General features: G+C 38.0%; 1 protein-coding gene and 1 long non-coding RNA gene across 5 annotated transcripts in view; one reads left to right on the top strand and one right to left on the bottom strand.

The window, feature by feature from the left end:
* LOC133100145 (uncharacterized) overlaps positions 1 to 9,208 on the bottom strand; it is an 83,342-nt gene extending 74,134 nt beyond the window's left edge. For 3 of the 4 annotated variants that reach the window (XR_009702398.1, XR_009702399.1, XR_009702397.1), the window contains exons 1-2: positions 8,841 to 9,206; positions 3 to 269 (exon numbers count right to left, since the gene is read on the bottom strand). This is a non-coding gene — a long non-coding RNA (uncharacterized LOC133100145). Of the gene's footprint in view, positions 1 to 2; positions 270 to 8,840 lie in introns of all 4 variants that reach the window. The other variant, XR_009702396.1, reaches the window with a different exon arrangement.
* Positions 9,008 to 20,914, top strand: AQP11 (aquaporin 11). Its single transcript, XM_061204110.1, has 3 exons — positions 9,008 to 9,948; positions 17,358 to 17,474; positions 20,835 to 20,914. The coding sequence occupies exons 1-3, from the start codon at positions 9,330 to 9,332 to the stop codon at positions 20,912 to 20,914; spliced, it is 816 nt and encodes a 271-aa protein (XP_061060093.1). The 5' UTR covers positions 9,008 to 9,329.
* The last annotated feature ends 2,979 nt before the right edge of the window (positions 20,915 to 23,893 follow it).

Raw genomic sequence — 23,893 nt, 5'->3', positions numbered from 1 at the left:
ACCTTATGACAGAGGCATGAATCCATGAAGGCTGAGCTGGAGGCTGATCTAAATGACAGAGACCATGATGCTTTCACCATTTCTTCTCCTTTCTGACAGTGGCTCACATCCTTGAACCAGGCTTGGGGACTCAGCTCTCTCTTAGGATGGCTTCTTTCCTAAGATACTCCAGGAGCTACATATAAATAGAGTCCTGCAGTCCTGCTCCACCAGTCCTCCAGCAATGCTTGAATCCTAAGGACATACAGCATAGGCTCCAGCTGGGACCCCTGATAGAGAAAATGGAAGCACAAAGCAGTAGTCATTCCTTAGTGGCTGTTATAGACCAAATTGTGTTCCCTCCCCCCAAATTCATATGTTGAAGCCCTAACCCACAGTGTGACTATATTTTGAGATAGGACCTTTAGGGAGGTAGTGAAGGTTAAATGAGGTCAAAAGGCTGGACCTCTAATCTGATAGGACTGCTGTCCTTTTAAGAAGAGCAGAAGACACCAAAGATCTCTCTCTTTCTCAGTGAGAACACAGAGGAAAGCCATGTGAGGACAGAGTGAGAAGGCCACCGTCTACAAGCCAGGAAGAGAGATCTCACCAGAAACTAACTCTGGCACCACAGTCTTGGACTTCCAGTTTCCAGAATTGTAAGAAAATAGACATCAGTTGTTTAAGCCCCCCTGTCTATGGTATTTTGTAATGTCAGTCTTAGCGGACTTATACAGTGGCAGAACTGCACCTAGTACTCAACCTGATTCCAGTTTCAGAGTTCTTTCCATTCAGAAACATTGGGGGGTTTTTTTCTTTTCTTTTTTGATTTCTATCAGTTTACTAATAATTTATTTATTTTTTTAAAAAAGGCATATATGCAGAACCAGTGTTTCTCAGACAGATTGCAGGGACTGTGCTTGTGCTATCTCCTAATCCCTTTCATATCCTCTAGGATGATCAGAGAATCAGTCCATAGGTGTCCTCAAACTATAGATATCAGTTCCCAACATTGACAACAGGTTGTACAACATCGACATTAGCAAGCCCTGATTTTCTGCTGCCATGATGGACTGAGATGAAAAGATTTCCCTGCTCCCAGTCTCTATTTTACTGAAAATAGGGAAGCTAATTTTATTTTTTAAATCTGAGGCTGTCTCATTTTTTCCTCAGATATCTGTTTTATTTTCACTGAAATTCACAAAAACAAAATTCCACATCAACAACAAAATTCGTATTTATTAATTATTGGAGATTGTCATATTGAATTCTAAGAAGTTACAGAAACATTGCTTTTCTTTTCTTCTATTAGAGAATTATGAAAATAGAGATACTCACCTCTCCCACCCCCATGATACTAGATCACAGGACCTGAGCACTTCAGCTGTTTATAAGTTATCAATACTTTTTTGTTCAAATAAATGTAAAGTTTGATGAACCTTCCCTCCACACAATGGGAAAAGAGCAACTTTACAGTATAGAAACCTGGCAGACACTACCTTCATCAGGAGCTCAAAAGTAATTAACATCAGTAATAGGACAAACTGAAATCATGTCATCTGATAGGATACAATGAGAAGAGCATCCCATCATTTCTGTGGTATTCCTGTCAGATACATAACCTGAAACTAACATCTAGGCAACATCAGACAAACCCAAATTCAGAGAGGTGCTACAAAGTAACTGACCTGTAATCCTCAAAACTGTCAAGGTCTGAAAGTCAAGGAGGGACTGAGGAACTTTTCCAGACTGAAGGAGATTAATGAGACATAAGGAGTAAATGCAATGCATGATTCTGAACTGAATCCTTTTACTATAAAGGACAGTGCTGGGACTATTGGCCAAACTTGAATGGAGTCTGAGGGATAGATGGTAGAAATGTAAAGAATGTTAATTTTCTGATTTAGTTGATCTTATTGTGGTTACATAGGAGAATGTTGTTTTTTGAGGGAATAAACACTAAAATATTTGGGTTAATGGGACATCATAATAATATCAGCAACGTGCTTTCAAATGGTTCAGGAAAAAACAGTTCTTTGTATATATCTGCAACTCTTCTGTAAGCTTGAGATTGTTACAAAATAGTTTTTTTAATGTAATGACTCAAATCTCTTCCCTAACGTTCAGAGTTTTAAAGTTTCTGTCCCTGATAACATCAAGCCAAAGGACTTGCCTTTACAAGCTCGTAAACATCCCATCTCCCTCTCTGTTTACAGATGCCACTGTAACGTAATTCTAAATTTTGGTGAGGTTTTCTTCCGCCTTCATTTCTCTTTATCTTATGTGAGGCCTCAGTGCAAAATTCACCATTATATAACTTTCATCTGCTTGAATTCCATTTTTATATATTAGCCTTTATTAAGCACTAACTATGTGCTGGCCATGTACTAAGTACTTTTTAGTACTTAACCAGTACAGCATTATCTCATTTAACCTTGATGTCTTGCTACTTCCCTCTTCACACCCCAGCCTAGAGTACCCTGACCACCCTGGGCTTTCTCTCCGGGATTTTACAAACTGCAGTGGCTCTGTCTCTCTTTCCTTTCTCTTGACCTTTTAGCTCCTACTTATCCTAAAGGGATCAGCTAGAATGACTCTTTTTCCAAGCAGCCTTTCCTTACGTTTGAGTAGGAGGCCCTTCCCTGTGCTCCTACAGAGTAATGTCCTCTTTTAACCATAGTAGTTTTACACTGTATTTTAGTTTTTCTTCTCCCTTTTGTTCCCTCTTGTAAGCTAGGTAAAATCAAGGACTACATCTTCACTGTTATTTCACCAAAGCTAACAGGGTATGTTACACTGAGTAGGTCCTCAAAAAAACCATTTATTGAGTGAATAACTGAATGTATAAGCAAGGGAGGCTAGATGACTGGTCTCTATTGAGGGTCACCTTGATGAATCCACCATAGCCTAGGGTTATTTCTCAGTGTTGCAGGTCTGAAAACACAAGTGGATCAGTATCCAGAGTTGAGCTCTCTCTTCTCCTAAAGTTAAACTTTATCACACTAATAAAATCCAATAAAGGCCTAAAGGAATCAATGAAAAGGGGCCCTCACTGACCTAACATACAAATAATAAATAGCATATCAAAAATAATAATGATTAAATGTATTGAAACATATCAAATATATAAAAATCCATGAGTTCATCATGGTAACAAGGTAATTAGTCATAATTAAAGGCTGCTGGGGCACTAACTCATTATTCTGAATATTAATAAAGGATATTGATTAAATCCTGGATTTCCTTTACAAACTGAATTTTAGAGTGACCAAATTGTTACTAAGGGAAAATTCTTCTTTATAGAAGAAATTCAGCTGATAAAGGAAAAGGAATGAGGGATTCAGAAAATCACCAATTTCCAACCCCTAATAAGTTAATAGAGCTATGAAAATAATGGATACTAAAAAGTGGAAGACTGATGGTATATTTATAAACCACTTGATCAATCTTAGTATTACCAAAAGTAGGCATACATTATATGCCTTAAGTACACAGTGACACTTATGAAGTATTTTGCCTTAAAAAAATAGAAAAGAAAGAAACTAAACTTAATTAAACATTTAAATGTAGCCACCAGTTTGAAGGAAATGCAAGGGATAGAGGAAAAAGTTAAATGACACCATGTAGAAGCAGTCAGCCAAATCCAGAATGTGGGACATTTTACAGAACAAATGACTTGGTTTCTCCAATAAATCAACAACATAGACTAAAGAAAACTAAGAGGCACAATAATTTTTAAAGAATGGGTTTTGTTTGGATCTTAAACCAAAAGACATGTTTTTAGTCAATTGGAGAAATGTGAATTTGGACTGGGTATTAAATGATATTTAGAAAGTATCGTTAATTTGTGACATGTGATAGTAACATAGTGTTTACTTTTTTAAAAATAAATCTTTATCAATTAGGGATGCACCCTCAAGTATTTATGTGTAAAATGACGTTTCAGTCAGGTTTCTAGTAGAAAACAGTAGTTATCAAATCAGGTAATTTAAAGAGAATTTAATAAAAAGGATCCTTTTCAAAGATGCAGGAAGACTGTAGGGAAACTAGAAGGGATAACACACTACCCCTGGACTAGTAACAACAACTGTTAACACCCCTAGGCCTAGGGGTGAGGAAAGGGTGTGGTTATCAGAACCCAGAGACAGAGAAGTCTTGTGACAAGAAGTTGTGACATTTGGTTGAAGGATACACCTGGCTGCCACAAACCCTCAGAAAGGGAGCCAGAAGAATAGTACCTCAAGGTATTAAGCTCCTGGTGATACTATCCATTAGCAGAACCCAACTAGATGCTATTGGGTAAGGAAGTCCTTATGCTATTGGGTAATGCAGTCCTTATCTGCATTCTGTACAGATAAGCCTCAAGGGAATCAGAGCAGGGATGAGAGGCAGAGAAAGAGTGGACTGGGAGGGGGACACAAGAGATATCCAGGAAAAATGACAAGATGTATAGAATTTGCTTTAAAATACTCCAACCTCCTCCCCACCAAAACTTTGAATAAATGAAACAAAATTGGCAAAGTATTGATAATCATTGAATAGTATATATAGTGAAAACTATATAGGAATTTACTATATATTCCCTCTGCTTTTGTATATGTTAGAAATTTCTCATAATTAAAAGTTAAAAAAATGATTTAGTCCCTTAAGCATGAACTGAAATATCATTTAATTATTTAATGTAAATCATATTCTTTCCTGATAGTTGAAATTCTTGTATCCTCTCTCCAAGGCTTCTTTTTCCTGGTATTAAGAAGCATGGGGGCTTCCCTGGTGGCGCAGTGGTTGAGAATCTGCCTGCCAATGCAGGGGACACGGGTTCGAGCCCTGGTCTGGGAAGATCCCACATGCCGCGGAGCAGCTGCGCCCGTGAGCCACAGTTACTGAGCCTGCGCGTCTGGAGCCTGTGCTCCGCAACAAGAGAGGCCGTGATAGTGAGAGGCCCGCGCACCGCGATGAAGAGTGGCCCCCGCGTGCCACAACTAGAGAAAAGCCCTCGCACAGAAACGAAGACCCAACACAGCCAAAAATAAATAAATAAATAAATAAAAATTAAAAAAAAAAAAAAAAAAAGAAGCATGGGCCAATGTTCATTGCAGCACTATTTACAATAGCCAGGTCATGGAAGCAACCTAAATGCCCATTGACAGACGAATGGATAAAGAAGATGTGGTACATGTATACAATGGAATATTACTCAGCCATAAAAAAAACGAAATTGGGTCATTTGTAGAGACATGGATGGACCTAGAAACTGTCATACAGAGTGACCGTAAGTCAGAAAGAGAAAAACAAATACCGTATAGTAACGTATATATGTGGAATCTAGAAAAAATGGTACAGATGAACTGGTTTGCAAGGCAGAAATAGAGGCACAGATGTAGAGAACAAAAGAAGCATGGGAAGTCAAATTAGTACATAACATGAAATCAGAGCAAAAGGAAAAAGACAATCTAGAGGGCTTTTTCAAACAAGCCAACTTCTGTAAAAATCTGATCTTATCCATTATATGCTGATTCAATTAGTCCAAATTTAAAGCATTGGTGATGCCTTAAAATAATTTTAATTTACCTGCACTCTTCTTCTTCCACCATATTAAATGATATCTGCTCTATTTTTTTTTAATCCTCTCTCGACCTATGTAAAGCAAGGCTAATAATATCCAATGTTTGGCACAAAGTAGTGCTCAATAAATATCACATATTATTATAAGATTGTGTTATTGAGGCAGACTGTGTCTTATTAATGTCTGTGGCTCAACAAATATTTTTTTTAACTGAAATTAGAATTAACAGGAAGATAGGGAATTCCTTGGCAGTCCAGTGGTTAGGACACGGTGCTTTCACTGATGGGCCCAGATTCGATCCTTGGTTGGGGAACTAAGATCCCAAGCAAGCAGCATGGCACAGCCAAAAAAGATAAGGAAGGAAGGGAGGGAGGAAGGGAGGGAGGGAGGGAGGAAAGAAAGAAAGGAAGGAAGGAAGGAAGGAAGGAAGGAAACATATTACTGAGATAGATAGAAGCAAAAAGTTCTCACAAAAATTTAACTGATTATATGTGATAGAGCACTAGATAAGTATCTTCCATTTTAGGATCCACTGATTGCTATGGACCTCTTTAAAGTTATAGTTTGGGTTTCCTCTCCACATAGGAAGCAGTGTATATAATAATAAGACATAACTGTTTCATATTATATTTAAATAATTCATGGCAAAGATTATAGAGACAGTCGCATTATAAATTTAGGACTTCATTTCTAAGAATCACCACTCAAAATAACTATTGATAATTTGTGGTTACACAACTTTGTGAATATAATAAAACCACTAAATTGTACACTTTAAAAGGGTGAATTTTACGGTATGTGAATTACATCTCAATAAACATTTGTAATAACTCTTTACAAAGCACTTCATCTGTATTGTCTCATTCAATCTTCACAACAAAACCCTAAATTAGTTATTTACCATAATATTATGATGAGGAAACTGAAGCTCAGAGAAGTTTAATGATTTAACAATTTCCTCAAGATCTCACAGTAAGCATAGCGTAAGATGCAAACCCTCATTTTCAAATGCTAAATCCAGTGCTTTCACCAAACCTAGTATTATGTACTTCCTGCCTCACAGAAACATGATATCTCTGAAATGCACAGAAGCAAAGTGGTTAAAATGGGGCCAACATTGCTGAGGAAGCCAGACTCTTCTAATCTTCCAACCTATGGAAGAGTCGTTCTTCCTCATGAAGACACTGGTCTTAGAACTGGAATTTTGAGATCTGGGTTTGCAAGATGCAGCTCTGTCGCCCATACCAACAAACATTTATGTTGAAGGAAATGGGGTGGATTAATTAGTGATTTCTTGTTTCTGAAAACAGAGATTCATGTGATGTGAAATAATCACAAGTAATTAATTGGGTTTATTTTGGCCTTGTTCTTTAATTGAAAGAATTACCAAAATCCTTTTAATAACAATGTGTATTATAATGTTATTAAAATTTCTAATCAAAGTCCAAAAGGCTAGTTTTCTACACGGCTTGTGCTAGTAAAAGTGAATTATCAGCAGAGCAGTAAACAAAATATATTCACATTAACTAAAACTCAAGTGACTTCTAGTAAAGGGGAGCGATAAAAGCGTTACACTCACAGGATTGATTTAAAAGCAACCTCTTTCAACAGCAGTGAGCAAACAATAGTTTTAATTTACTCTAAATTCTTTCCTGGTCAGGCACCAACACAGGAAAGAGGAAAGGACTTCATCTTTCTACACAGTTTGTGTGTTTTCTGAAAGAATTAATTTTTTTAATTCAAAGAATGCCTATTGGCACCACAGAAAACTTGGGAGTTATGAAGAGAACTTTCATTAGTTATTAGAGGACAAATTGAGATTGGGAAGGAAAGCTGAGGAGAATCAGCAAGAATGATAGGGACGGAGTAAAGGGACTAAGTAGGTAATTAAATAGTTAATCCCACTAGGGGATTGTAAGTAAAGAAAAAATATGGGAGACCCCTGTAAGTTAATGATCACTCAAGAAAGCAGGTTTGCTTAATTAACCACGAAACCAAGCAGGCTTGCGTAGCAACAAAACCATGCAGCAGAAGCAGGAGACATGACCCAGAACAATAAAACAATGGTGGCATGAGACTCACATCCTGCCCAGTGAACTCAGTAAGTTAATGACCCCTAGGACATACTCTCTGCACACATAAAAAACAATACTTTATGGAAAAGTGACATTTCAAAGTGAAAGACCCTCACTGTACTGAGACCTGAAACAATTTTTCCACAGTGCCATGACAGTCCTGGCTTGACCATGTAGGGACAAGAAAACTCCCCTGCCCAACCTGCAGGAGGAGCTGATGATGGAAGCTTGACGTCTACTGAAGAATGAGGAAGAAGGTGGGTTTTTCCCCCCTCCCCACTTTTCCTTTGATTATAAAATTGTAGCCCACTAAGTTCTCAGGGCACAGCATCCTCTCGCCTGCCCACTTGTAAGCCTCACAAGCATCCTATTCTAATAAATTACTTATCTATCACTTTGCCTCTGGCTGAATTCTTTCCGTGACGAGACAGAAAGGACCCGACCTCCTTGGAGTCCCCCAGAGATGCCACCTAGTGGTTTCAAGAACACCTTCCAAGCGCTCTATCACTTGAAGCTCGGGCTAATTATTCCTCTCATTTTAGCTCTTCTCTCACTTCTCTCCAGCCCTCAGAAATGTGGACTTGTGTCTCAGCAGAGCCCAGGCGAGGCAGAACTGAGGCTGGAGAGTGCTGAGGAATTTGCACCCCTCTCCCCCAACTAAACCATGACACCCATTCCATTAGCAGAAAACCACGACAGGTGCAAGGTCTGAGGAATCCCAGACATTCCCTCCCAGCTGCACCCACAAAGGGCCGCCCAAGGTGGGCGAGCTGTTGTGAGTGAGGGGTGGTGGCAAGGCGTGCTCTTTCAACTTCAGCCTAGCACTTCTTGAACACTTCCTGTCTGCCAGGCTCTGTGCTACTTGCCTTCCATGCTTTTTTTAAAACAAATCGATGAGGTGGGTCGTCTGACCCACAACTCTACGAGGTAAACGTCACAGGCAGGTGAAAAAAACTAAGGCTCAAGAAGACCCAGTTGCCTGCCCTTCTTCACACAGGTCAAGCCCTGGTTCGCTCTGAAATCTACTCCCCGCAAACCACCACCCAGCCCCACCCCCGACCTCCGCGCTGCACCTCCGTCACTTCCCGTCTTCTCAGTCGCCCCACAAATTAAAAACGAGGTGCTGGCCGAGATGAGCTTTAGCGGTCTTTCCAGCCTGCCGGCTTTACAGTTTTAGGAGCGGGGAAGGAAAACACCTCAAGGTTCCCACGTCAAAGCACCTGTCAAAGCGCAAGGGGCGCGCGCCCTCCCGCTCAGCCCTAGGAGAAGCGCGCCCGGCGTCGCCGGGGTTCCGGCGGTCCCAAGTCCAGCCTCTCGCAAAGGCGCACGGGCCGCCGCGCGCATGCGCAATGGCCTCCGGACGCGCGCCGTCCCTCCACTCCCTGCCCCAGCCGCGCCTGCTTCCAGTCCCTGAGGGAAGCGGCGAGGGCGTGTGCGTGTCCGGCTCCTGCTGACCGTTGGCCCCTCAGCCGGTGCCCTCGCAGAGGTGTCCTCGTCGCCCCTCCTCCCCGGCTCTGGTAACAACACCCTAGCTCAGAGCCGGGGAGGGGAGGAGTCCTTCCGCATAGCGCCCCCTGTGCTTCCAGCAAGCCTAGAGTCGGCCCGCCCCGAGGGGCGTGAGGGGGCGGGGCTGAGGACTTAGGACTCCGGCCCATACACCGCCTCCTGCCGAGCCAGAGCAGGCATCCCAGCCTGGTGTTGAGAGAGCCATGACGGCGCTGCGGGGGCTCTGGCCCGAGATGCAGGACACCTGTACCTCGCTGGGGCTGATGCTGTCGATCGTGCTGTTCATGGGGCTGGCCCGCGTGGTCACCCGGCAGCAGCTGAACAGGCCCACTGCCCACGCCTTCGTCTTGGAGTTTCTGGCCACGTTCCAGCTCTGCTTCTGCACCCATGAGCTGCAAGTGCTGAGCGAGCAGGAACCCCTGCACCCCACCTGGCCGCTGACGCTAACCTACTTCTTCTCGTTGGTGCATGGCCTGACTCTGGTGGGCACCTCCAGCAACCCATGCGGCGTGATGATGCAGATGATGCTGGGGGGAATGACCGCTGAGACGGGTGCGATGAGGCTGTTAGCTCAGCTGATTGGTGCCCTGTGCAGCAGGTACTGCATGGGCGCCCTGTGGAGCCTGGGACTGACCAAGTATCACGTCAGCGAGAGGAGCTTCGCTTGCAGGAATCCCATCCAAGTGGACTTGACCAAAGCGGTCATCATAGAGGCCGTCTCCTCCTTTATCTTCCACAGCGCTTTGCTGCACTTCCAGGAGGTCCGAACCAAGCTTCGTATCCACCTGCTGTCAGCACTCATCACCTTTTTGGTCTATGCAGGTTTGTTATTCCCACAAAACACTTGGCATGTCCGGAGCTTGTATGACTTGAGGCTGTAAGTTCTTTGCCAAGATACATTTTAAACCATTATGCCTCTATGATGTCAATATTGGTATCTCCGTAATTCTAATCATTTTGCAGCTCATTCTTTACCGATAGGGTCGAAATATTGATCCTCCATTCAGTGCTTTTTTTTTTTTTTAACACCCAGAGAAAGCCACTTCTGTGCTGAAAGTGAGATCATGTGAGATATTGCCAAGGGTTCAAATATCCTACAAAGGGATTGTTGTAATGGTAGAAAGGAAAGATAACGTCAGCTACCTCTTGCCAACTGGGTATAGATCCTTTCTGAGACTCTCACTGAAACATGATCCTGGGTGTCAAAAGTTCCTTCCAATTTAAAGCACAAGCTACCTGATTGGTTAGTAGTAAGAGTGGGAAGTAGAAATTCTGTAGTTCTATTTCTTAGTTCTTTTTCTACAAAATTACTTAAAATCATTTCTTATCTCCTTAATAATTCATCTTGAGTTATAAGTGAATTTTTAATGGCCTATCAAGAAAGATGTGTTTTAAAATCAAAACGTGCTTGAAATCAAAGATGCTTTTTAAAAACTAATAATTCTTGAGAATCTGTTGATTTCTTGTAAACCATTTGTTTACCTTGACAGATCTCAGATTTAGTGGATAATCTGAATAGTCTAAATGGGACAAGAAAATCCAAAAAACAAAAGTTTGATGATGAAGTGTGTTATTTTAAATGATCACAACAAAATATTTCATTAGGACTATATCTGAATTCTAAAATGTTTTGGAGGCAGGAATCTAATAAAAGGAATTAGTAGTAAGAGTCAGTCTTCTGCCCATTGAAAGGGAAACTATGCGTAGACGCAAACCTCAAGATAAGGACTTTGAAACATATGCTCGACTTCCTAGGCAGAAATGAAAGAATTTGCAATCCATTTCAACTTCTTTAGATCTAGTACCATTTTTTTTGGAGAGACAGATGGAAATAAATGGTATAGGAGAGAAGGAAGGATTTATGCATATTTGAGGGGTTGGTGAGTAGTTTCTTATTAAAGTTTTAGGTTTGGGCCAAAGCAGAAACATCCCTTGAAAAAAGTTATGCCACAATTTAGCTCTGTACTTATATAATTAGAAGTGGTAAACATTTAAAAGATGTTTTAAGTTAATAAAATGTTATACACAGTTCCTTCTCCCTCTCTTGATTATCCTTAAATTAGTATTCTTCCTTTTGTACTTTTAATACATATTTATGATTTCATAATAATACTGTATATAATATTAGCCAATACCTATTTTATAAGTGACAAAGATTTTGAGAGAAGAGAAACAAGATAATAATTGAAGTTATACATAAATATAAGGAGAGTTATTAGAAAGAACCCATAAAATAACAATTTAAGGTGTCAAAAAACACTGCTCTTTTTTTTCCCCTCACATTATTGACATAGACATTGCTGAAATGAGGATACTAATTGGTAGGGGAGGAGGAGAGAGTGAAGGGATCACTACAGCAGTGGTTCTCAACATTCTCTCTGCGTTACAATCACCTAGGGAGTGTTTTAAACATACCCATATCTGGGTGCCAAGATTAAGATTTAATTGCTGTGGGAAGGGGCCTAGGCAATAGTAGATTTTAAATTTTCCCAGGTGATCCCAATATGAAACCAGGGCTGAGAACCACTGCTCCAGTCTAGACTTTGCTGGCCATTTCAGTAGCCACTAGTCACATATGGTTATTTAGGTATAAATCAACTAAAATTAAATATTTACTACTTCAGTTGCTATAGCCACATTTCAAGTACTCAATAGCCATATGTGGCTAGTGGGTACAATATTGAGCAGTGCCGGAGACTGTTTGCAGGGACAGAACCTAACAATTATTTACTACTGTTACAGAAATTGATACCCTATTATGATCTTCCTTTTCTGCCAATATAAGGGAGATAAGAATATTCATTGGGCAACATGCCAAGCATGTAGGAAATTTATATGAGTTATCCTAGTTAATCCTTACAGCAACCCCCTGATGAATACATTATTCCCATTTTTATGTAAGTGAGGCTCAGAAAAGTGAAATGACCTGTCCAAGGTCACAAAGCTAGAATGTTCTGGAACCATGATTTAAACTGACACTAAAGCTTATACTCATTTCATTATCAGCATTTCTACAGCATATTCCTCAAAAGTAACAAAAATATATACATACAATTGAATATTGTTCAGCCATGAAAAGGAATGAAGTTCTGATACATACAATAGGAATGAACCTTGAAAACATTATGCTAAGCAAAATAAGCCAGACACAAAGGGACAAATGTTATATGACTCCACTTATATGAAATATTCAGAATAGGCAAATTCATAGAGTCAGAAAGTAGAATAGAGGTTACCATGGGCTGGGTAGCAGGGAGGAATAGGGACTTTTTGTTTAATGGGTACAGAGTGTCTGTTTGGGGTGATGGAAAAGTTTTGGAAATAGTGGTGATGATTGAACATTGTGACTGTAACTAATGCCATGAATATACACTTTTAAATGGTTAAAATGGCATATTTTATGTGATGTATATTTTAGCATAACTTAAAAAAATTTAAGTTACAAAAGGATTCTGTTGCCAAATAAATTTGGCAAACACTGGATTAAACAGATTTTCTAATTTAAGACTTCACAGAGCCTTTACTATGCTACTGTTTATTGTGAAACTCCAACAAGAGGAGCATGTGGAACACAGTTTTTCAAACTTATGGAATCCATTTGTCTAGGAGTGTGTAGCAGAAGAGAACATACTTTGGGAAGTGCTGCACTAAGCCATGTCACTCCCCATTTTTTCTATGGATATAAGTCATAACTTTAGATCAGTTATTCTAAATAGAGTGAACTGTTTGGGGACTAGCTGAGTGTGTGTCTTACCCGGCAGAGGTGAGGCTTTTGTAGGAAGGAGTTAAGAATGGATAGGGAAGGAAAGTCAGGGGAAGCATCTGCTAAATCAGGCATCGTTACAAGTTACTTTGATAATGTCTTTCTCTCTTTTTTATTTTAAACTTCTAAGATACTATTAGTACTGGTTTGGCTAAGTTGCATGCTGGGATATTTCTTTAATCACTTGCATTTTGAGGACACCCAGAAGTCACTAATACAGGTCACATCAAAAGAACTGCTAATTTAAGATTACAGAACATAACTGTCCAGCAGCATAGCCACAGGCTCCTTGGATAGCCAATGATCAAGCGTCTGATCGTGTATTTATTGATTTAGCATCCTGCACTTTGATGTGCAGATGGAGGCCACTGATGTCATTACCACTTATCATGTATTTATTGACTTCCCAAATAAAGTGAAAAAAACTGTGTGATTTATTAACATATTAAAGCTGTTAAAACTATTAATGCAAATTTCAAGCAAATCTTCCTTAATTTAGGTTTTGGGAGAATTTGGTTCAATGACCAGGGTAAGAGAGAACTGCATTCATTTTTAAATTAATTACATATTGGGAAAAAAATCTGTTATTTTACATATCCAAATAGGTTGTCTTTATTACTGTACCCTGTTCATTTCCTTTGTAGAATTTTTTAATTATATACTTGTTTTCTGATGTAATGCCTGTCTTCCTCCACCAGACAGTAAGCTTTATGAGTACAGAGACTAAAATTGTTTTATTCATTATAAGTTATAATCAGGACTTAGCATGGTGTCGCCTGTTACAAATAAATACTCATTATTTTTAGAATGAGTGAATGAATGAATTAGCAAATACTCTATTCATTTAAAAATAGAAAGAAGTAATACATATCGGGGTAGTCCATATTTTATGTCTAAGAGCTTTCAAAATAAGCCTAATATATTGTTTGAAGTAACTGTATTTTTATTTCATTTCATTACTCCATTCAGGAGGTTTTTGTATCCTTCTAAGTCACGAAGAATTTGGGTAAGATTATTTGTCAAAGGAGAAGGGAACTAAGTCCTTTACATACGTTCATTTTTAATACAATAACCATATGAAATAGGTGCCAATTTACAAATGAAAAACAGCTTCAAACGAAGGTCCAAAACTTTTTTTTTTATCATGCCAGTATAATATAGTGGTTAAGCACACAGCCTTGGAGTTGGACTGTGTCCGTAGGAGAGAGAACTTAATTTAGGTCTCAGTTTCCTGATCTTTAAAATGGAGAATAATACTATCTATCTCTTCAGACTATGATGAAGAATAATGTATTCCAAGTTCTTCCCACAATAACTGGCACAAATGTTCTGGTCACTGGAAAGGCCTAGCTTCCATTATAAATTAGTTAATTGACATTCTCGCTTTTACACGAGTCTTACATGATTTTAACTAGTGTCATTCTGTCACAGAGAATTTGATTCCCTTTAGGAGTACTGAGAAACATTAGTGCCTATAATTACCAGATTTGGGACTCAGTCTTTGTGGTAATTTCACCAAGGTCATACTGTCTTCTAAGACTCTTGGCAGTCAGCCAGCTGGATCTCCCTGTTGATGCCTCTTCTTCAACATGTTATGGCTTCTCCCCTTCAGGCATCAATATATAGTAACTTACGTTTCACAGCCATTTTCTGTAAGTTCTGTGCCTGATGGATGATTCTTACTTTTTAAATAATTCACATTTAATTACACAATACATGAATGTGTTATTTTTGTAAAAAATGGAAACATTACCAATGAGACTTTTGATTGCTATCCTTCATGCCTGTCCCCTCTCCTTCCCTGCCTACTCTTCTCACCAGTGTAGTCCTGTGCGTGCATGTGTGTGTCCTTCCAAATTCTTATGTGCATTTATTATACATATTGATAGGACCCTATAGAAACTATTATATGTGTTCATGTTAACATGAAAGGTATCATACTTTACTTTCTGCAGTTTGCTTTTTTTAGTGGTGTGGTTCAATGATATTATCTTGGAGATCTATATTAGTAAAGAGATTTCGCTTGTTATTTCAGTACTGAATGGTATTCCAAATTAATAACAAAGTTGTATATTTAGCTACCTTCTTCTGAATAGACATTTAGGTTTTTCCCAGTTCATTGCTACTATAAATAAACAACCTTATGTGTATCTACTGGTATACAAGTACCAGTAGTTCTCCAGGACAGTGGTTTTCAATGGGACAATTTTGCCCCCCACCCCCCCAGGGGACTTTTGGCAATGTCTGGAGACATTTTTGGTTGTTACAAGGTGGGAGATGGCTGTGCAACTGGCATCTAGTGGGTAAAGGCTAGGAATGCTGCTAAAAATCCTACAATGCAAAGGACAACTCCCAACAAAGAATTACCCAGTCTAAAACGTCAAAGCCAATGCCACATTTTGGGCCTTTTGTTGACACAATGGATTTCTGAATCAGTTAACTTATCCTTAAAATAACAGTAATTTATTATTTTTCATGACTTTGTGGATTAGATAGGAAATTCCTGAGATCATATAGCTGGACAGTTGGTATGTCTGGAAGAGCCAAGGTGCTTCACTCGTGTCCAGCAGTTGGTACCAACAGCCATCTAAGATGCCTCAGTTTTCTTCCCTGTGGCCTGTCATCCTCCAGCAGCCTAGACCAGCTCACTTACATGGTCAGGGCATTGTTCCAAGAGAGTAAAAAGTGGAAACCGACGATGGCTTTATTGAGACCTGAACCTAGAATTCACTCAGTGTTGCTTCTCACATTCAGAATTCACATAGCATCACTTCTGCTGCATTCTATTTGTCAGTGCAAGTTGCAAAGCCAATCCATATCCAAGACAGGGGAATAGACTGTACCTCTGGGTAGGAGGAGCAGCTTCTACCAAGTCACACTGAGCAGAATTGGTGATATAAGGGTTAGAAGATAAGTGTGAAGCAGTTGGAGTTTTAGAATGGTATAAAACTGACTGACAGTGTTCTTAGACCTAATGGAAATACCAAAGACCTAATGGGAAAACTGAAGCAAACTAATTATGAGGGCAATGATTCAGTCTATTTTTATTGATAAATGCCGAAAAAAAAATCACAAGTCACTTATATTATCACAGCACATATTACATTATATTTTATTATAAAGATCTGTGTGAATCCTTATCTTTTTGTCCATGGTGTCTAGAACATAAGAACTCAATAATTTTTTGTGGAATTAAGCTGAAATGACCACATGCCAAACAAACAATTCTGTTGGCCCTTGGCAGTTGCAGGTTTAACATTCCAGGATTTGACTATTCAAGAGTGGTCCTGAAGGTCCATGATGTGATGTCATTTGTAATTGCTGAGGCATGAATATGAATCATGTTGTGATGCTGGTATGCTAAAAAGGACTCTTAGCCATGGAGTGAACTCAGTTCAGTGTCAACATCTTTACCTCAACACAGCTTCAATGTTTTCAGCCTATCAGGAGTGAAATCTCATTAGTGAAATCTTATGAAAGGGTCTCCTAATTTTCAATTTTACTTCACTGCATTTTATAAAGACAATTAACATGCTATAGTGGCATATGTCCATGTAAAATTTGTGAAGATCTCCGGATCTGTAGCTGTGGCTGAGTCAGAGGCAGACAAGTGTGCCCAAGCTTCCACATGGAACAACCACCAGAAATGTCTCTACCTCAGGGATACAATTAGAGTATGTTTTGAAAAGCAGAGCCACAGTTCTGGTGAGTACCACTGGACAGGCAGTCCAACCTCTTTTGCCTTTCCTTACTTGCTGTGTAGCCAGAACTATAAACTCCTGGGCCCCATCTCAGAGACAGACCCTGTGTGCAGAGCTGGACCATGAATCCTGAAAAGTAGTCAACAGTTAGAATTTGTGCTTATCTTTCACGACTACTCAGTCACTTCTTTTTTTATTTTTAAAAATTTTGTAACCACGTTATTGAGATATAATTCACACACCATTCACAGTCACTTCTTCAGGGCTCTGCTGCCAAGTAAAAATGGAGTCAATGATAATGCTTTGGTCCATTTTATTTTTTGTTTTCAAAGCAAAGGTACTTCTGCTCAAGAGGATCCTGGGGTATTGTACCCATTTTAAATGTACTTTCGTTTTATTTTTATTATTATTCATTTAAGTTGATGAATGTTAAGGGCAGCCAAATCTCCTGTTTTATAAAACTGTAGGAACAATAACAGAGCAGGTTAACTTTCAATGTGCATTTTATAATATACTATGGGAAAAGCATTGGATTAAAATTCTTAATGTCCTTTGTCCCCCCACCCCCGCTTTTTTGCACCTGGCATATTATAATCTATAATCTATTTTTATTCTCTATGCCAGGTGATTCTGCAAAGGAAGATTACAGAATAAGAATACTTAAATACCTAAAATGAAATAGTTACATTTAGTAATCCCTGTATTTCTAGTTGCAAGAAAATGTAAGATATATGGTTTGGTATCATTCTGTTTAAAATGTATTACAGGAGGAAGTCTAACAGGAGCTGTATTTAATCCAGCTTTGGCACTTTCACTACATTTCAAGTGTTTTGATGAAGCATTCCTTCAATTTTTTATAGTATATTGGCTGGCTCCTTCTTTAGGTAAGCATATTTTTATTTAATATGATTAAAAGATTAGAATATTTTAAATATGATATGGAATGTCACTGTAACATGTCAATTTCCAAAGCCAGAGTAGGAACAGACAGAAAAGAAAAAAGGTAGGAAATGTTATGCCTGAAATAACATTTTATTTTGTGCAGTATCCTTTAAAACTGCTTTTATCTTCAAAGAAACAAATTACCTAGTTAAGGATAGTCAGTTTGAGGTCTGATACCACTTTAAGAAGCCCTCAGATATGAGGGCAAATAAGTGAGGAGTAATTATTTCCATTAAAAAATAATCTTTTTTTTTGCTAAAGGAATTTGTTTTTTTCAAGTGTGTGAGCTCCAAATAAAATACTATTTAGTTCACTTGACTCATTTTACAGAAGGGCATCTCATGAAACAATGCAGAACTATAATAAATGTAGTTTTAAAATTTTCCACAAGTTGCATTCCTATTATCTCTATCTGGATCACATATGTAAAACTCCTCTTTTTCAGGTAGGTCAAGTAACATAAAAAAGTTATAAAATAACTGTAATCATGATATGCATTTCCTTATGTAAGTTATCAGCATTTCTTGATTTTGTTTAGTCATCGGTTTTAAGCCTGACTATAATTCATAACTATAAATGAATATGAGGATAGCTGGCCTTCTGTTCGTTCATCCTTCTTTTTATCCAGTTTGCATTTTGTTTCTTGTTGCTCATTTCTTTAAAAAAAAAAGGGGGTGGGGAGGAGGGTACTTATAGGAGAGAACATAGGCATAACAGGTTTGAATAGCCATCATACTTCACTCCTTCCATTCACCTTCCATTCTGAACTTTCATTTAGGAATTTTCCTCACATTTAGTATCTATTATGCTCAGCAATATCTATAGGCCTAAACATGAAGAATATCAGAGAAAACCTGTATTTTAAAATGCTAATAATGGTAGCTTTTTTTCATCTATTGATTACTAGTATTTTCCAATAAGTTCTTTAAATTTTCTCTGCTCTTCATTTTTAAGAAGTAAAAAAGGTCACTGAAGTTCATGAAGAAGTTAAAAAGGTCACTAATTGGACCGGTCTACTGAAGTTTTTATATGGAATAATTCTCTTAATATGTCTTATTTGAAATGAACATATATTATTAACATTATATATTTGTTAATGGGCTCCAACTACAATTTTAACAGTAGGCCCATGATACTAAGGAATTATGTCATTCACTACTTGAAAAAAACCTAAAAAGTAGGCCTTTCCAAAAGAATTTTAAAAGAAAAAAGAAACAGAAGTCATTGCCATTCTCTGTAAAAAGACCACGACTTTTTTTTCATTAAACACATTTTCTAGCCTAAATCACTTGATAACTTCTTCCTGGAAGAACATACTGGAAAAAAGTCTCATGACAGATTAAAAAAAAAAAGGAGCAATCACTTCTGCCCCTTTAGCAAATATACAGACCAGAGAGTAGTAGGGTAGGAAAACAGACTATATTCTCTTCATGATAGTGTGGTGCAAACAGGAAGATAACATTACTTGTTGCTGTTACCAAAACATTTTAAAGAACCCCTTATCCAAAAAACAATCCAAATATGCAAACGAAAAACAAATATACTTTTATTTATTTCTTTGCTTCCTATTCAAGGGATCTTTTAAAAATGGAATTGGGATCAAACTTTTTTGCAATTATGTATGGCCCTAACTAGCTTGTTGAAAATATACATTCAAAGATTCTTCCTTTGTTGACCTAAGGATCTCCTAGCTTTTTCTAAACAGACCCAAATAAATTTCTGTTCTAGTTCTTCATTTAAAGAGCCACGTTCCTATACTGCTTTAAGAGGTTTGTGAATGAGAAACAATATAGAAATAATTCGATAGATGTGGATAAAAGACATGTGACTAAATGGCAGTTTTTAGAATACTGAATTCTGGCTTGCCACTGACTTTTGTCATACACTGAAATTACATTCCCATTGGGGAAAAAAATGGCCTCAAATGAAGTAAGGTCACTATTTAACTCTAAGAAGGATAAGAAAAATAAATTTTATTTTTACAAGAGTCATTCAAAGAGCTAAGTAAGAGATGAGGAGTCAAAGCAAACAAACACTAGGCAGTGCCATAGAGTGCGACAGAGGAGAGTAATCGCAAGATACCTATCTTCTTTCCCTTCTTGACCAAGCAGGGAGCCAACTATTCTTGGAAGACACGGTCCTTGTTCTTTCTTGTTTCTCTTCATAGCGGAGGTAATTATAATTCCTTTAATGGGCCCTGCCATCTTCCCCAATTAATAAAATGTTAGAAATGTGACTATAAGAATGTATATAGAATTAATTCTCTAGCTTACACATTTCATATAATAAAAATTAGCAAATTCTATTTGCTTCTGTGAAACTGCAACTCCATTTTTAGAAAGTTTTAAATGTAATGTCTTATTTTCTAGCTCTGACTTTATAAAGAAAATGTCAAATTTTGTGGATTTATTAACAGATTGTTTCTGACTTTTTAAAAAATCTAAAGCCTTTGGTTGCAAATCAGATTCATCTTTCAAAAATATGTTAAGCTATCCAAATGCTAGTCAAACCTTAAGGTTTCCTCTTGTTAGCAAACAGGAGTAAACTATCAAATCTGCATGTGACAAAAACACATTCTTAATCTAAGTTTAAACTGATTTAGAGCTTTAAGCCTACATACCTTCAGATAAAAACATTAACCATTGCAGACTTCTCTGTTAGACAGTGATGTGAGTCCTGTGCCTAAATCTCCTCTGTCCCTATTTCCCACTGAAAAATTTTAAATCTTAAAAAATGTTTTAAAAAAAATCACATTTTTTACATATATATATATATATATATATATATATATATATGCTAGTTTAGATTTATCTGGCATGACCTCAAAAATGAAGATTTGCTAATATGTGATTTTTTAAAAAATATATTTATATTTAAGATTTAAAATGTCAACTGAAGTTTTCTTTCAGATACTTTGCTTATTAATACAGCTCTAAAAGCTATTAATGGTTGAGACTAAAATGGAGACACAAGTCCAGAGTTTCTCACTCAGCAAGTCAGTAATGGAGCCAGAACTAGAACTCCAGATCTATTTTATTTATCCTTTGAATTCATTGTTTAGATCCTACTGGTTTTTCCAAGTACATACTGTTTTTAAGGATTCGTGGTTGAAGAAAAATAATGTGAGAATATTATATTTTAAAATACCTACATGTTTCATGTAGAATTGATGTAGCTAATTCTTTTAAACATAGCTCTACAAATCTCTAGGTATGTAATTGTATATAATCTTAAATTATAACCACTGAATGATTATGAACTTCCTTAGGGATTGTTTTGTTTTTACTGTATTTTTCTTTCAGGTATATTGCTGATGATTTTGATGTTCAGTTTTTTCCTTCCATGGCTGTATAACAACCATACAATTAATAAAAAGGAGTAACTATTCTAAAAGACTAAGTTTCAGGACAGTCAAGATGGATGTGATAAAGATTTTATCAACTAATATTCACACACTGGCTGCACTGGATTCGTCAATGTTATCTTCCTTTGAAGAAACTGCCTTAGAGTTTTCATCACTGGGACTTAAAAAAAATTACTGTGAAAATAAGGTATCCTGTGTTTTTCAGTTAAGACTTGTTCTTTTAAGCGTGTATTAAATGCTGCTAGAAAAGACTCTTTAAATATAAATCTCAAGTGATAATTGTTAATTTTGATGAAAAAGAGATTGAGTACAGGGTGAGAAGGGAAGGGAAGGGAAGGTGATGGTAGGACCAAGAAAGAGTATGTGTATCATGTGTCACTTGAATGAACAAGATTTTTAACCAAAGTACAAACAGTCATGCTTACAAAACTGGAGAGAAGATACTTTTCAGCCACTACCTCACACAGTGATACCATCAGCAGTGTCATCTTTCAATAGGAAAGTTGCTTTTGGAAGTAGATTATATACCTACTCATACTCAAGGGGGTTCCTGAATTTTAAATATATTCTAATCTAAAATATTTTCTCTAAATAGACAATCTCACTAGCTTTAGGCAAACTGTCATTCTTTAGTAGAATAAAGCACTCATACAAAGTATAAGCTTTTCACATTCTCATCTGACTGAACAGCTACCTTATGAAGTAGGTAGGGTATGTATTTTTAATTTCCATTTTACAGATAAGGAAATGAAGTCTAGAAGGGGGTTTACTGCTTTGCCCAAGGTCAAATACAGCCAAATACCATCTTTAAACTTCTACTTCAATACAAAAAAATATTCTCCGTCATCAAGACTAAAGGAAAATTGAAGATTTTAAAGAAACATTAAATACTTTATAATGTTACAATCTGTTTAGGAATTAACAGCTTTTTTTTTTTAGGCTTAAAGAACCTTCAAGTTTTCCTCTATTAGAAGCTTTCTTTTATTGTATGTCTACTTTTTATTAAAAGTTCAGATGATAAAAGGTTAAGTATGTTTCTCTTCAAAGGAATTCCATTATCAGAGTTAAAACTGAAAGCAAAAAAAAGGGGGGGGAGGGGCGAAATAAGATCTGTTTGAGTAATAATCAATTAAGCAACTGATAAACTGCCAGGTGATCTAAGTGCTGCTTGGTGATCAGCCTGTGATAGTCACTCTCTTTACACCTGCAGACTGAACCAGACTGCTGCAGGCTACCCAACAAGGTAGCCAGTTTGACGGTCATGGACTTTGACTCTTGAACTTATGAATACATACCGTAGTATTTTCTATTTTAAAAAGCAGAGTTCATAAAATTGCAACAATGGCTAAATGCAGTCTCTGACTTGTTTTATTTGGCCTGCACAGTATTTAAAACAAAATAACAAGCTAGTTATTGTAAGTTTTTAAACCACACAAAAATCCATAGTTCTAGCTTCTCTTGAAAAAAATCAAAAGATCAGTCAAGGGCTTCCCTGGTGGCGCAGTGGTTGAGAGTCTGCCTGCCGATGCAGGGGACACGGGTTCGAGCCCTGGTCTGGGAAGATCCCACATGCCGCGGAGCAACTGGGCCCGTGAGCCACAGCTACTGAGACTGCGCGTCTGGAGCCTGTGCTCCGCAACGAGAGAGGCCGCGATAGTGAGAGGCCCGCGCACCGTGATGAAGAGCGGCCCCCGCTCGCCGCAACTGGAGAAAGCCCTCGCGCAGAAACGAAGACCCAACACAGCCAAAAATAAAAATAAATAAATAAATAAAAAAGATGAGTCAATATTAGGCCTGACTTCTGCTATTACAAGCACACAAAATGACTGGTCCCTTTAAAACAGTCCCTTTGCCACTCCCTATGTCTTCCAAACATGAAGCTGAATTTCACTTATTATTTCATGGCTGTTTTTCTTATAGGAATTTTTTTTATTCATGTCTCTTTATCATGAGACTGTGGTTTAAGAAAATTGAGTATTAATTTGTGAAAATACCCAGCCCTCTAAACTTCACTTGTCAGAATTAGAGGTTGCGACTTCTGATGACACGGCTTCCCCTGCAGCCCTCTCAAATGGTAGCTTAGCTGTTTTCTCTATCATACCTCTTGATACCACTGGGCCTGGAGATGGAACAGGTCCCTTTCTCCTCATCTATTCTCTGCTCCCCCCATTAAAAACATGTCATCAGACCATGCCACCTTCTACCTGGGTACTTCTTATTGCAGTTATCTACTGTACAGCCCCCTCAATTCCCTCTTGATCTTTAGGAATTTAGTTCCTGTCTCACTCTCTCTCCACAACACTACTCCAGTTATATTTGTTGGTGATTTCAATACTTACAAAGATGATCCTTCCAATATCTTGGCCTCCCAGTTCATTGGCTGAACTTGAAAAGCTCTTCAATAATTTTTCCCTTCTCTTCTGCCTCAACTACAACTTTGGTCATAACCTTGAGCTTGTGATTACCAATAACTCAAACTCGTCTCTGATCTCAAATACCTCATTCCCCAACCACTAACCCCTCTCTCCAGCTCACTCGCCCTACTATCTCATCTCCAATGATCCTTTGAACCCCCATGGGGAACTTCTGTCCACTGATACCACCATGTTTTCACATCTTTCTCCCCTCTCAATTACTCTCGTCTCCTTCAGCAGCTTAAATTACACTCTTGCATAGAATCTTAACTCCCTTGTTCCTTTATCTCATCATACTCACATGGCTTAACCACAATTTGATTAAATCCAACTGTCTGCTTATTCCATGCCTGCACCCAAACATGAAATAGAAGAAAAATTGGAGATAGCAGTAGGACAGTTCTTTCAAAGACTTTTGCTGTAAGCAAAGAAAATGTGGGGGAAATTGGGTCAAAAAAGAATTTCCTTTTTTAAGGTGGGAAAGACATCAGCATGTTTACATGCTGAGGGGAATGATGCAGTAGAGAAAATAATGATGTAGGAAAGGGAGGGGAGATTTCCCAGGTCCATAGTTTTTAATTGG

The sequence above is a fragment of the Eubalaena glacialis genome, chromosome 10, assembly GCF_028564815.1.
Source record: "Eubalaena glacialis isolate mEubGla1 chromosome 10, mEubGla1.1.hap2.+ XY, whole genome shotgun sequence".
In the NCBI taxonomy this organism is placed as follows: Eukaryota; Metazoa; Chordata; class Mammalia; order Artiodactyla; family Balaenidae; genus Eubalaena; species Eubalaena glacialis.
Note: the sequence above shows the minus strand (reverse complement) of the source record. Positions and strands in the feature narration are given on the sequence as shown.

Coding starts and splice junctions, on each gene's coding strand:
- AQP11 (XM_061204110.1), top strand. CDS start 9,330: ATGACGGCGCTGCGGGGGCTCTGGCCCGAGATGCAGGACACCTGTACC. Junction 9,949..17,357: donor CACCTTTTTGGTCTATGCAG/GTTTGTTATTCC, acceptor AATGTATTACAG/GAGGAAGTCTAACAGGAGCT. Junction 17,475..20,834: donor TTGGCTGGCTCCTTCTTTAG/GTAAGCATATTT, acceptor TTTTTCTTTCAG/GTATATTGCTGATGATTTTG.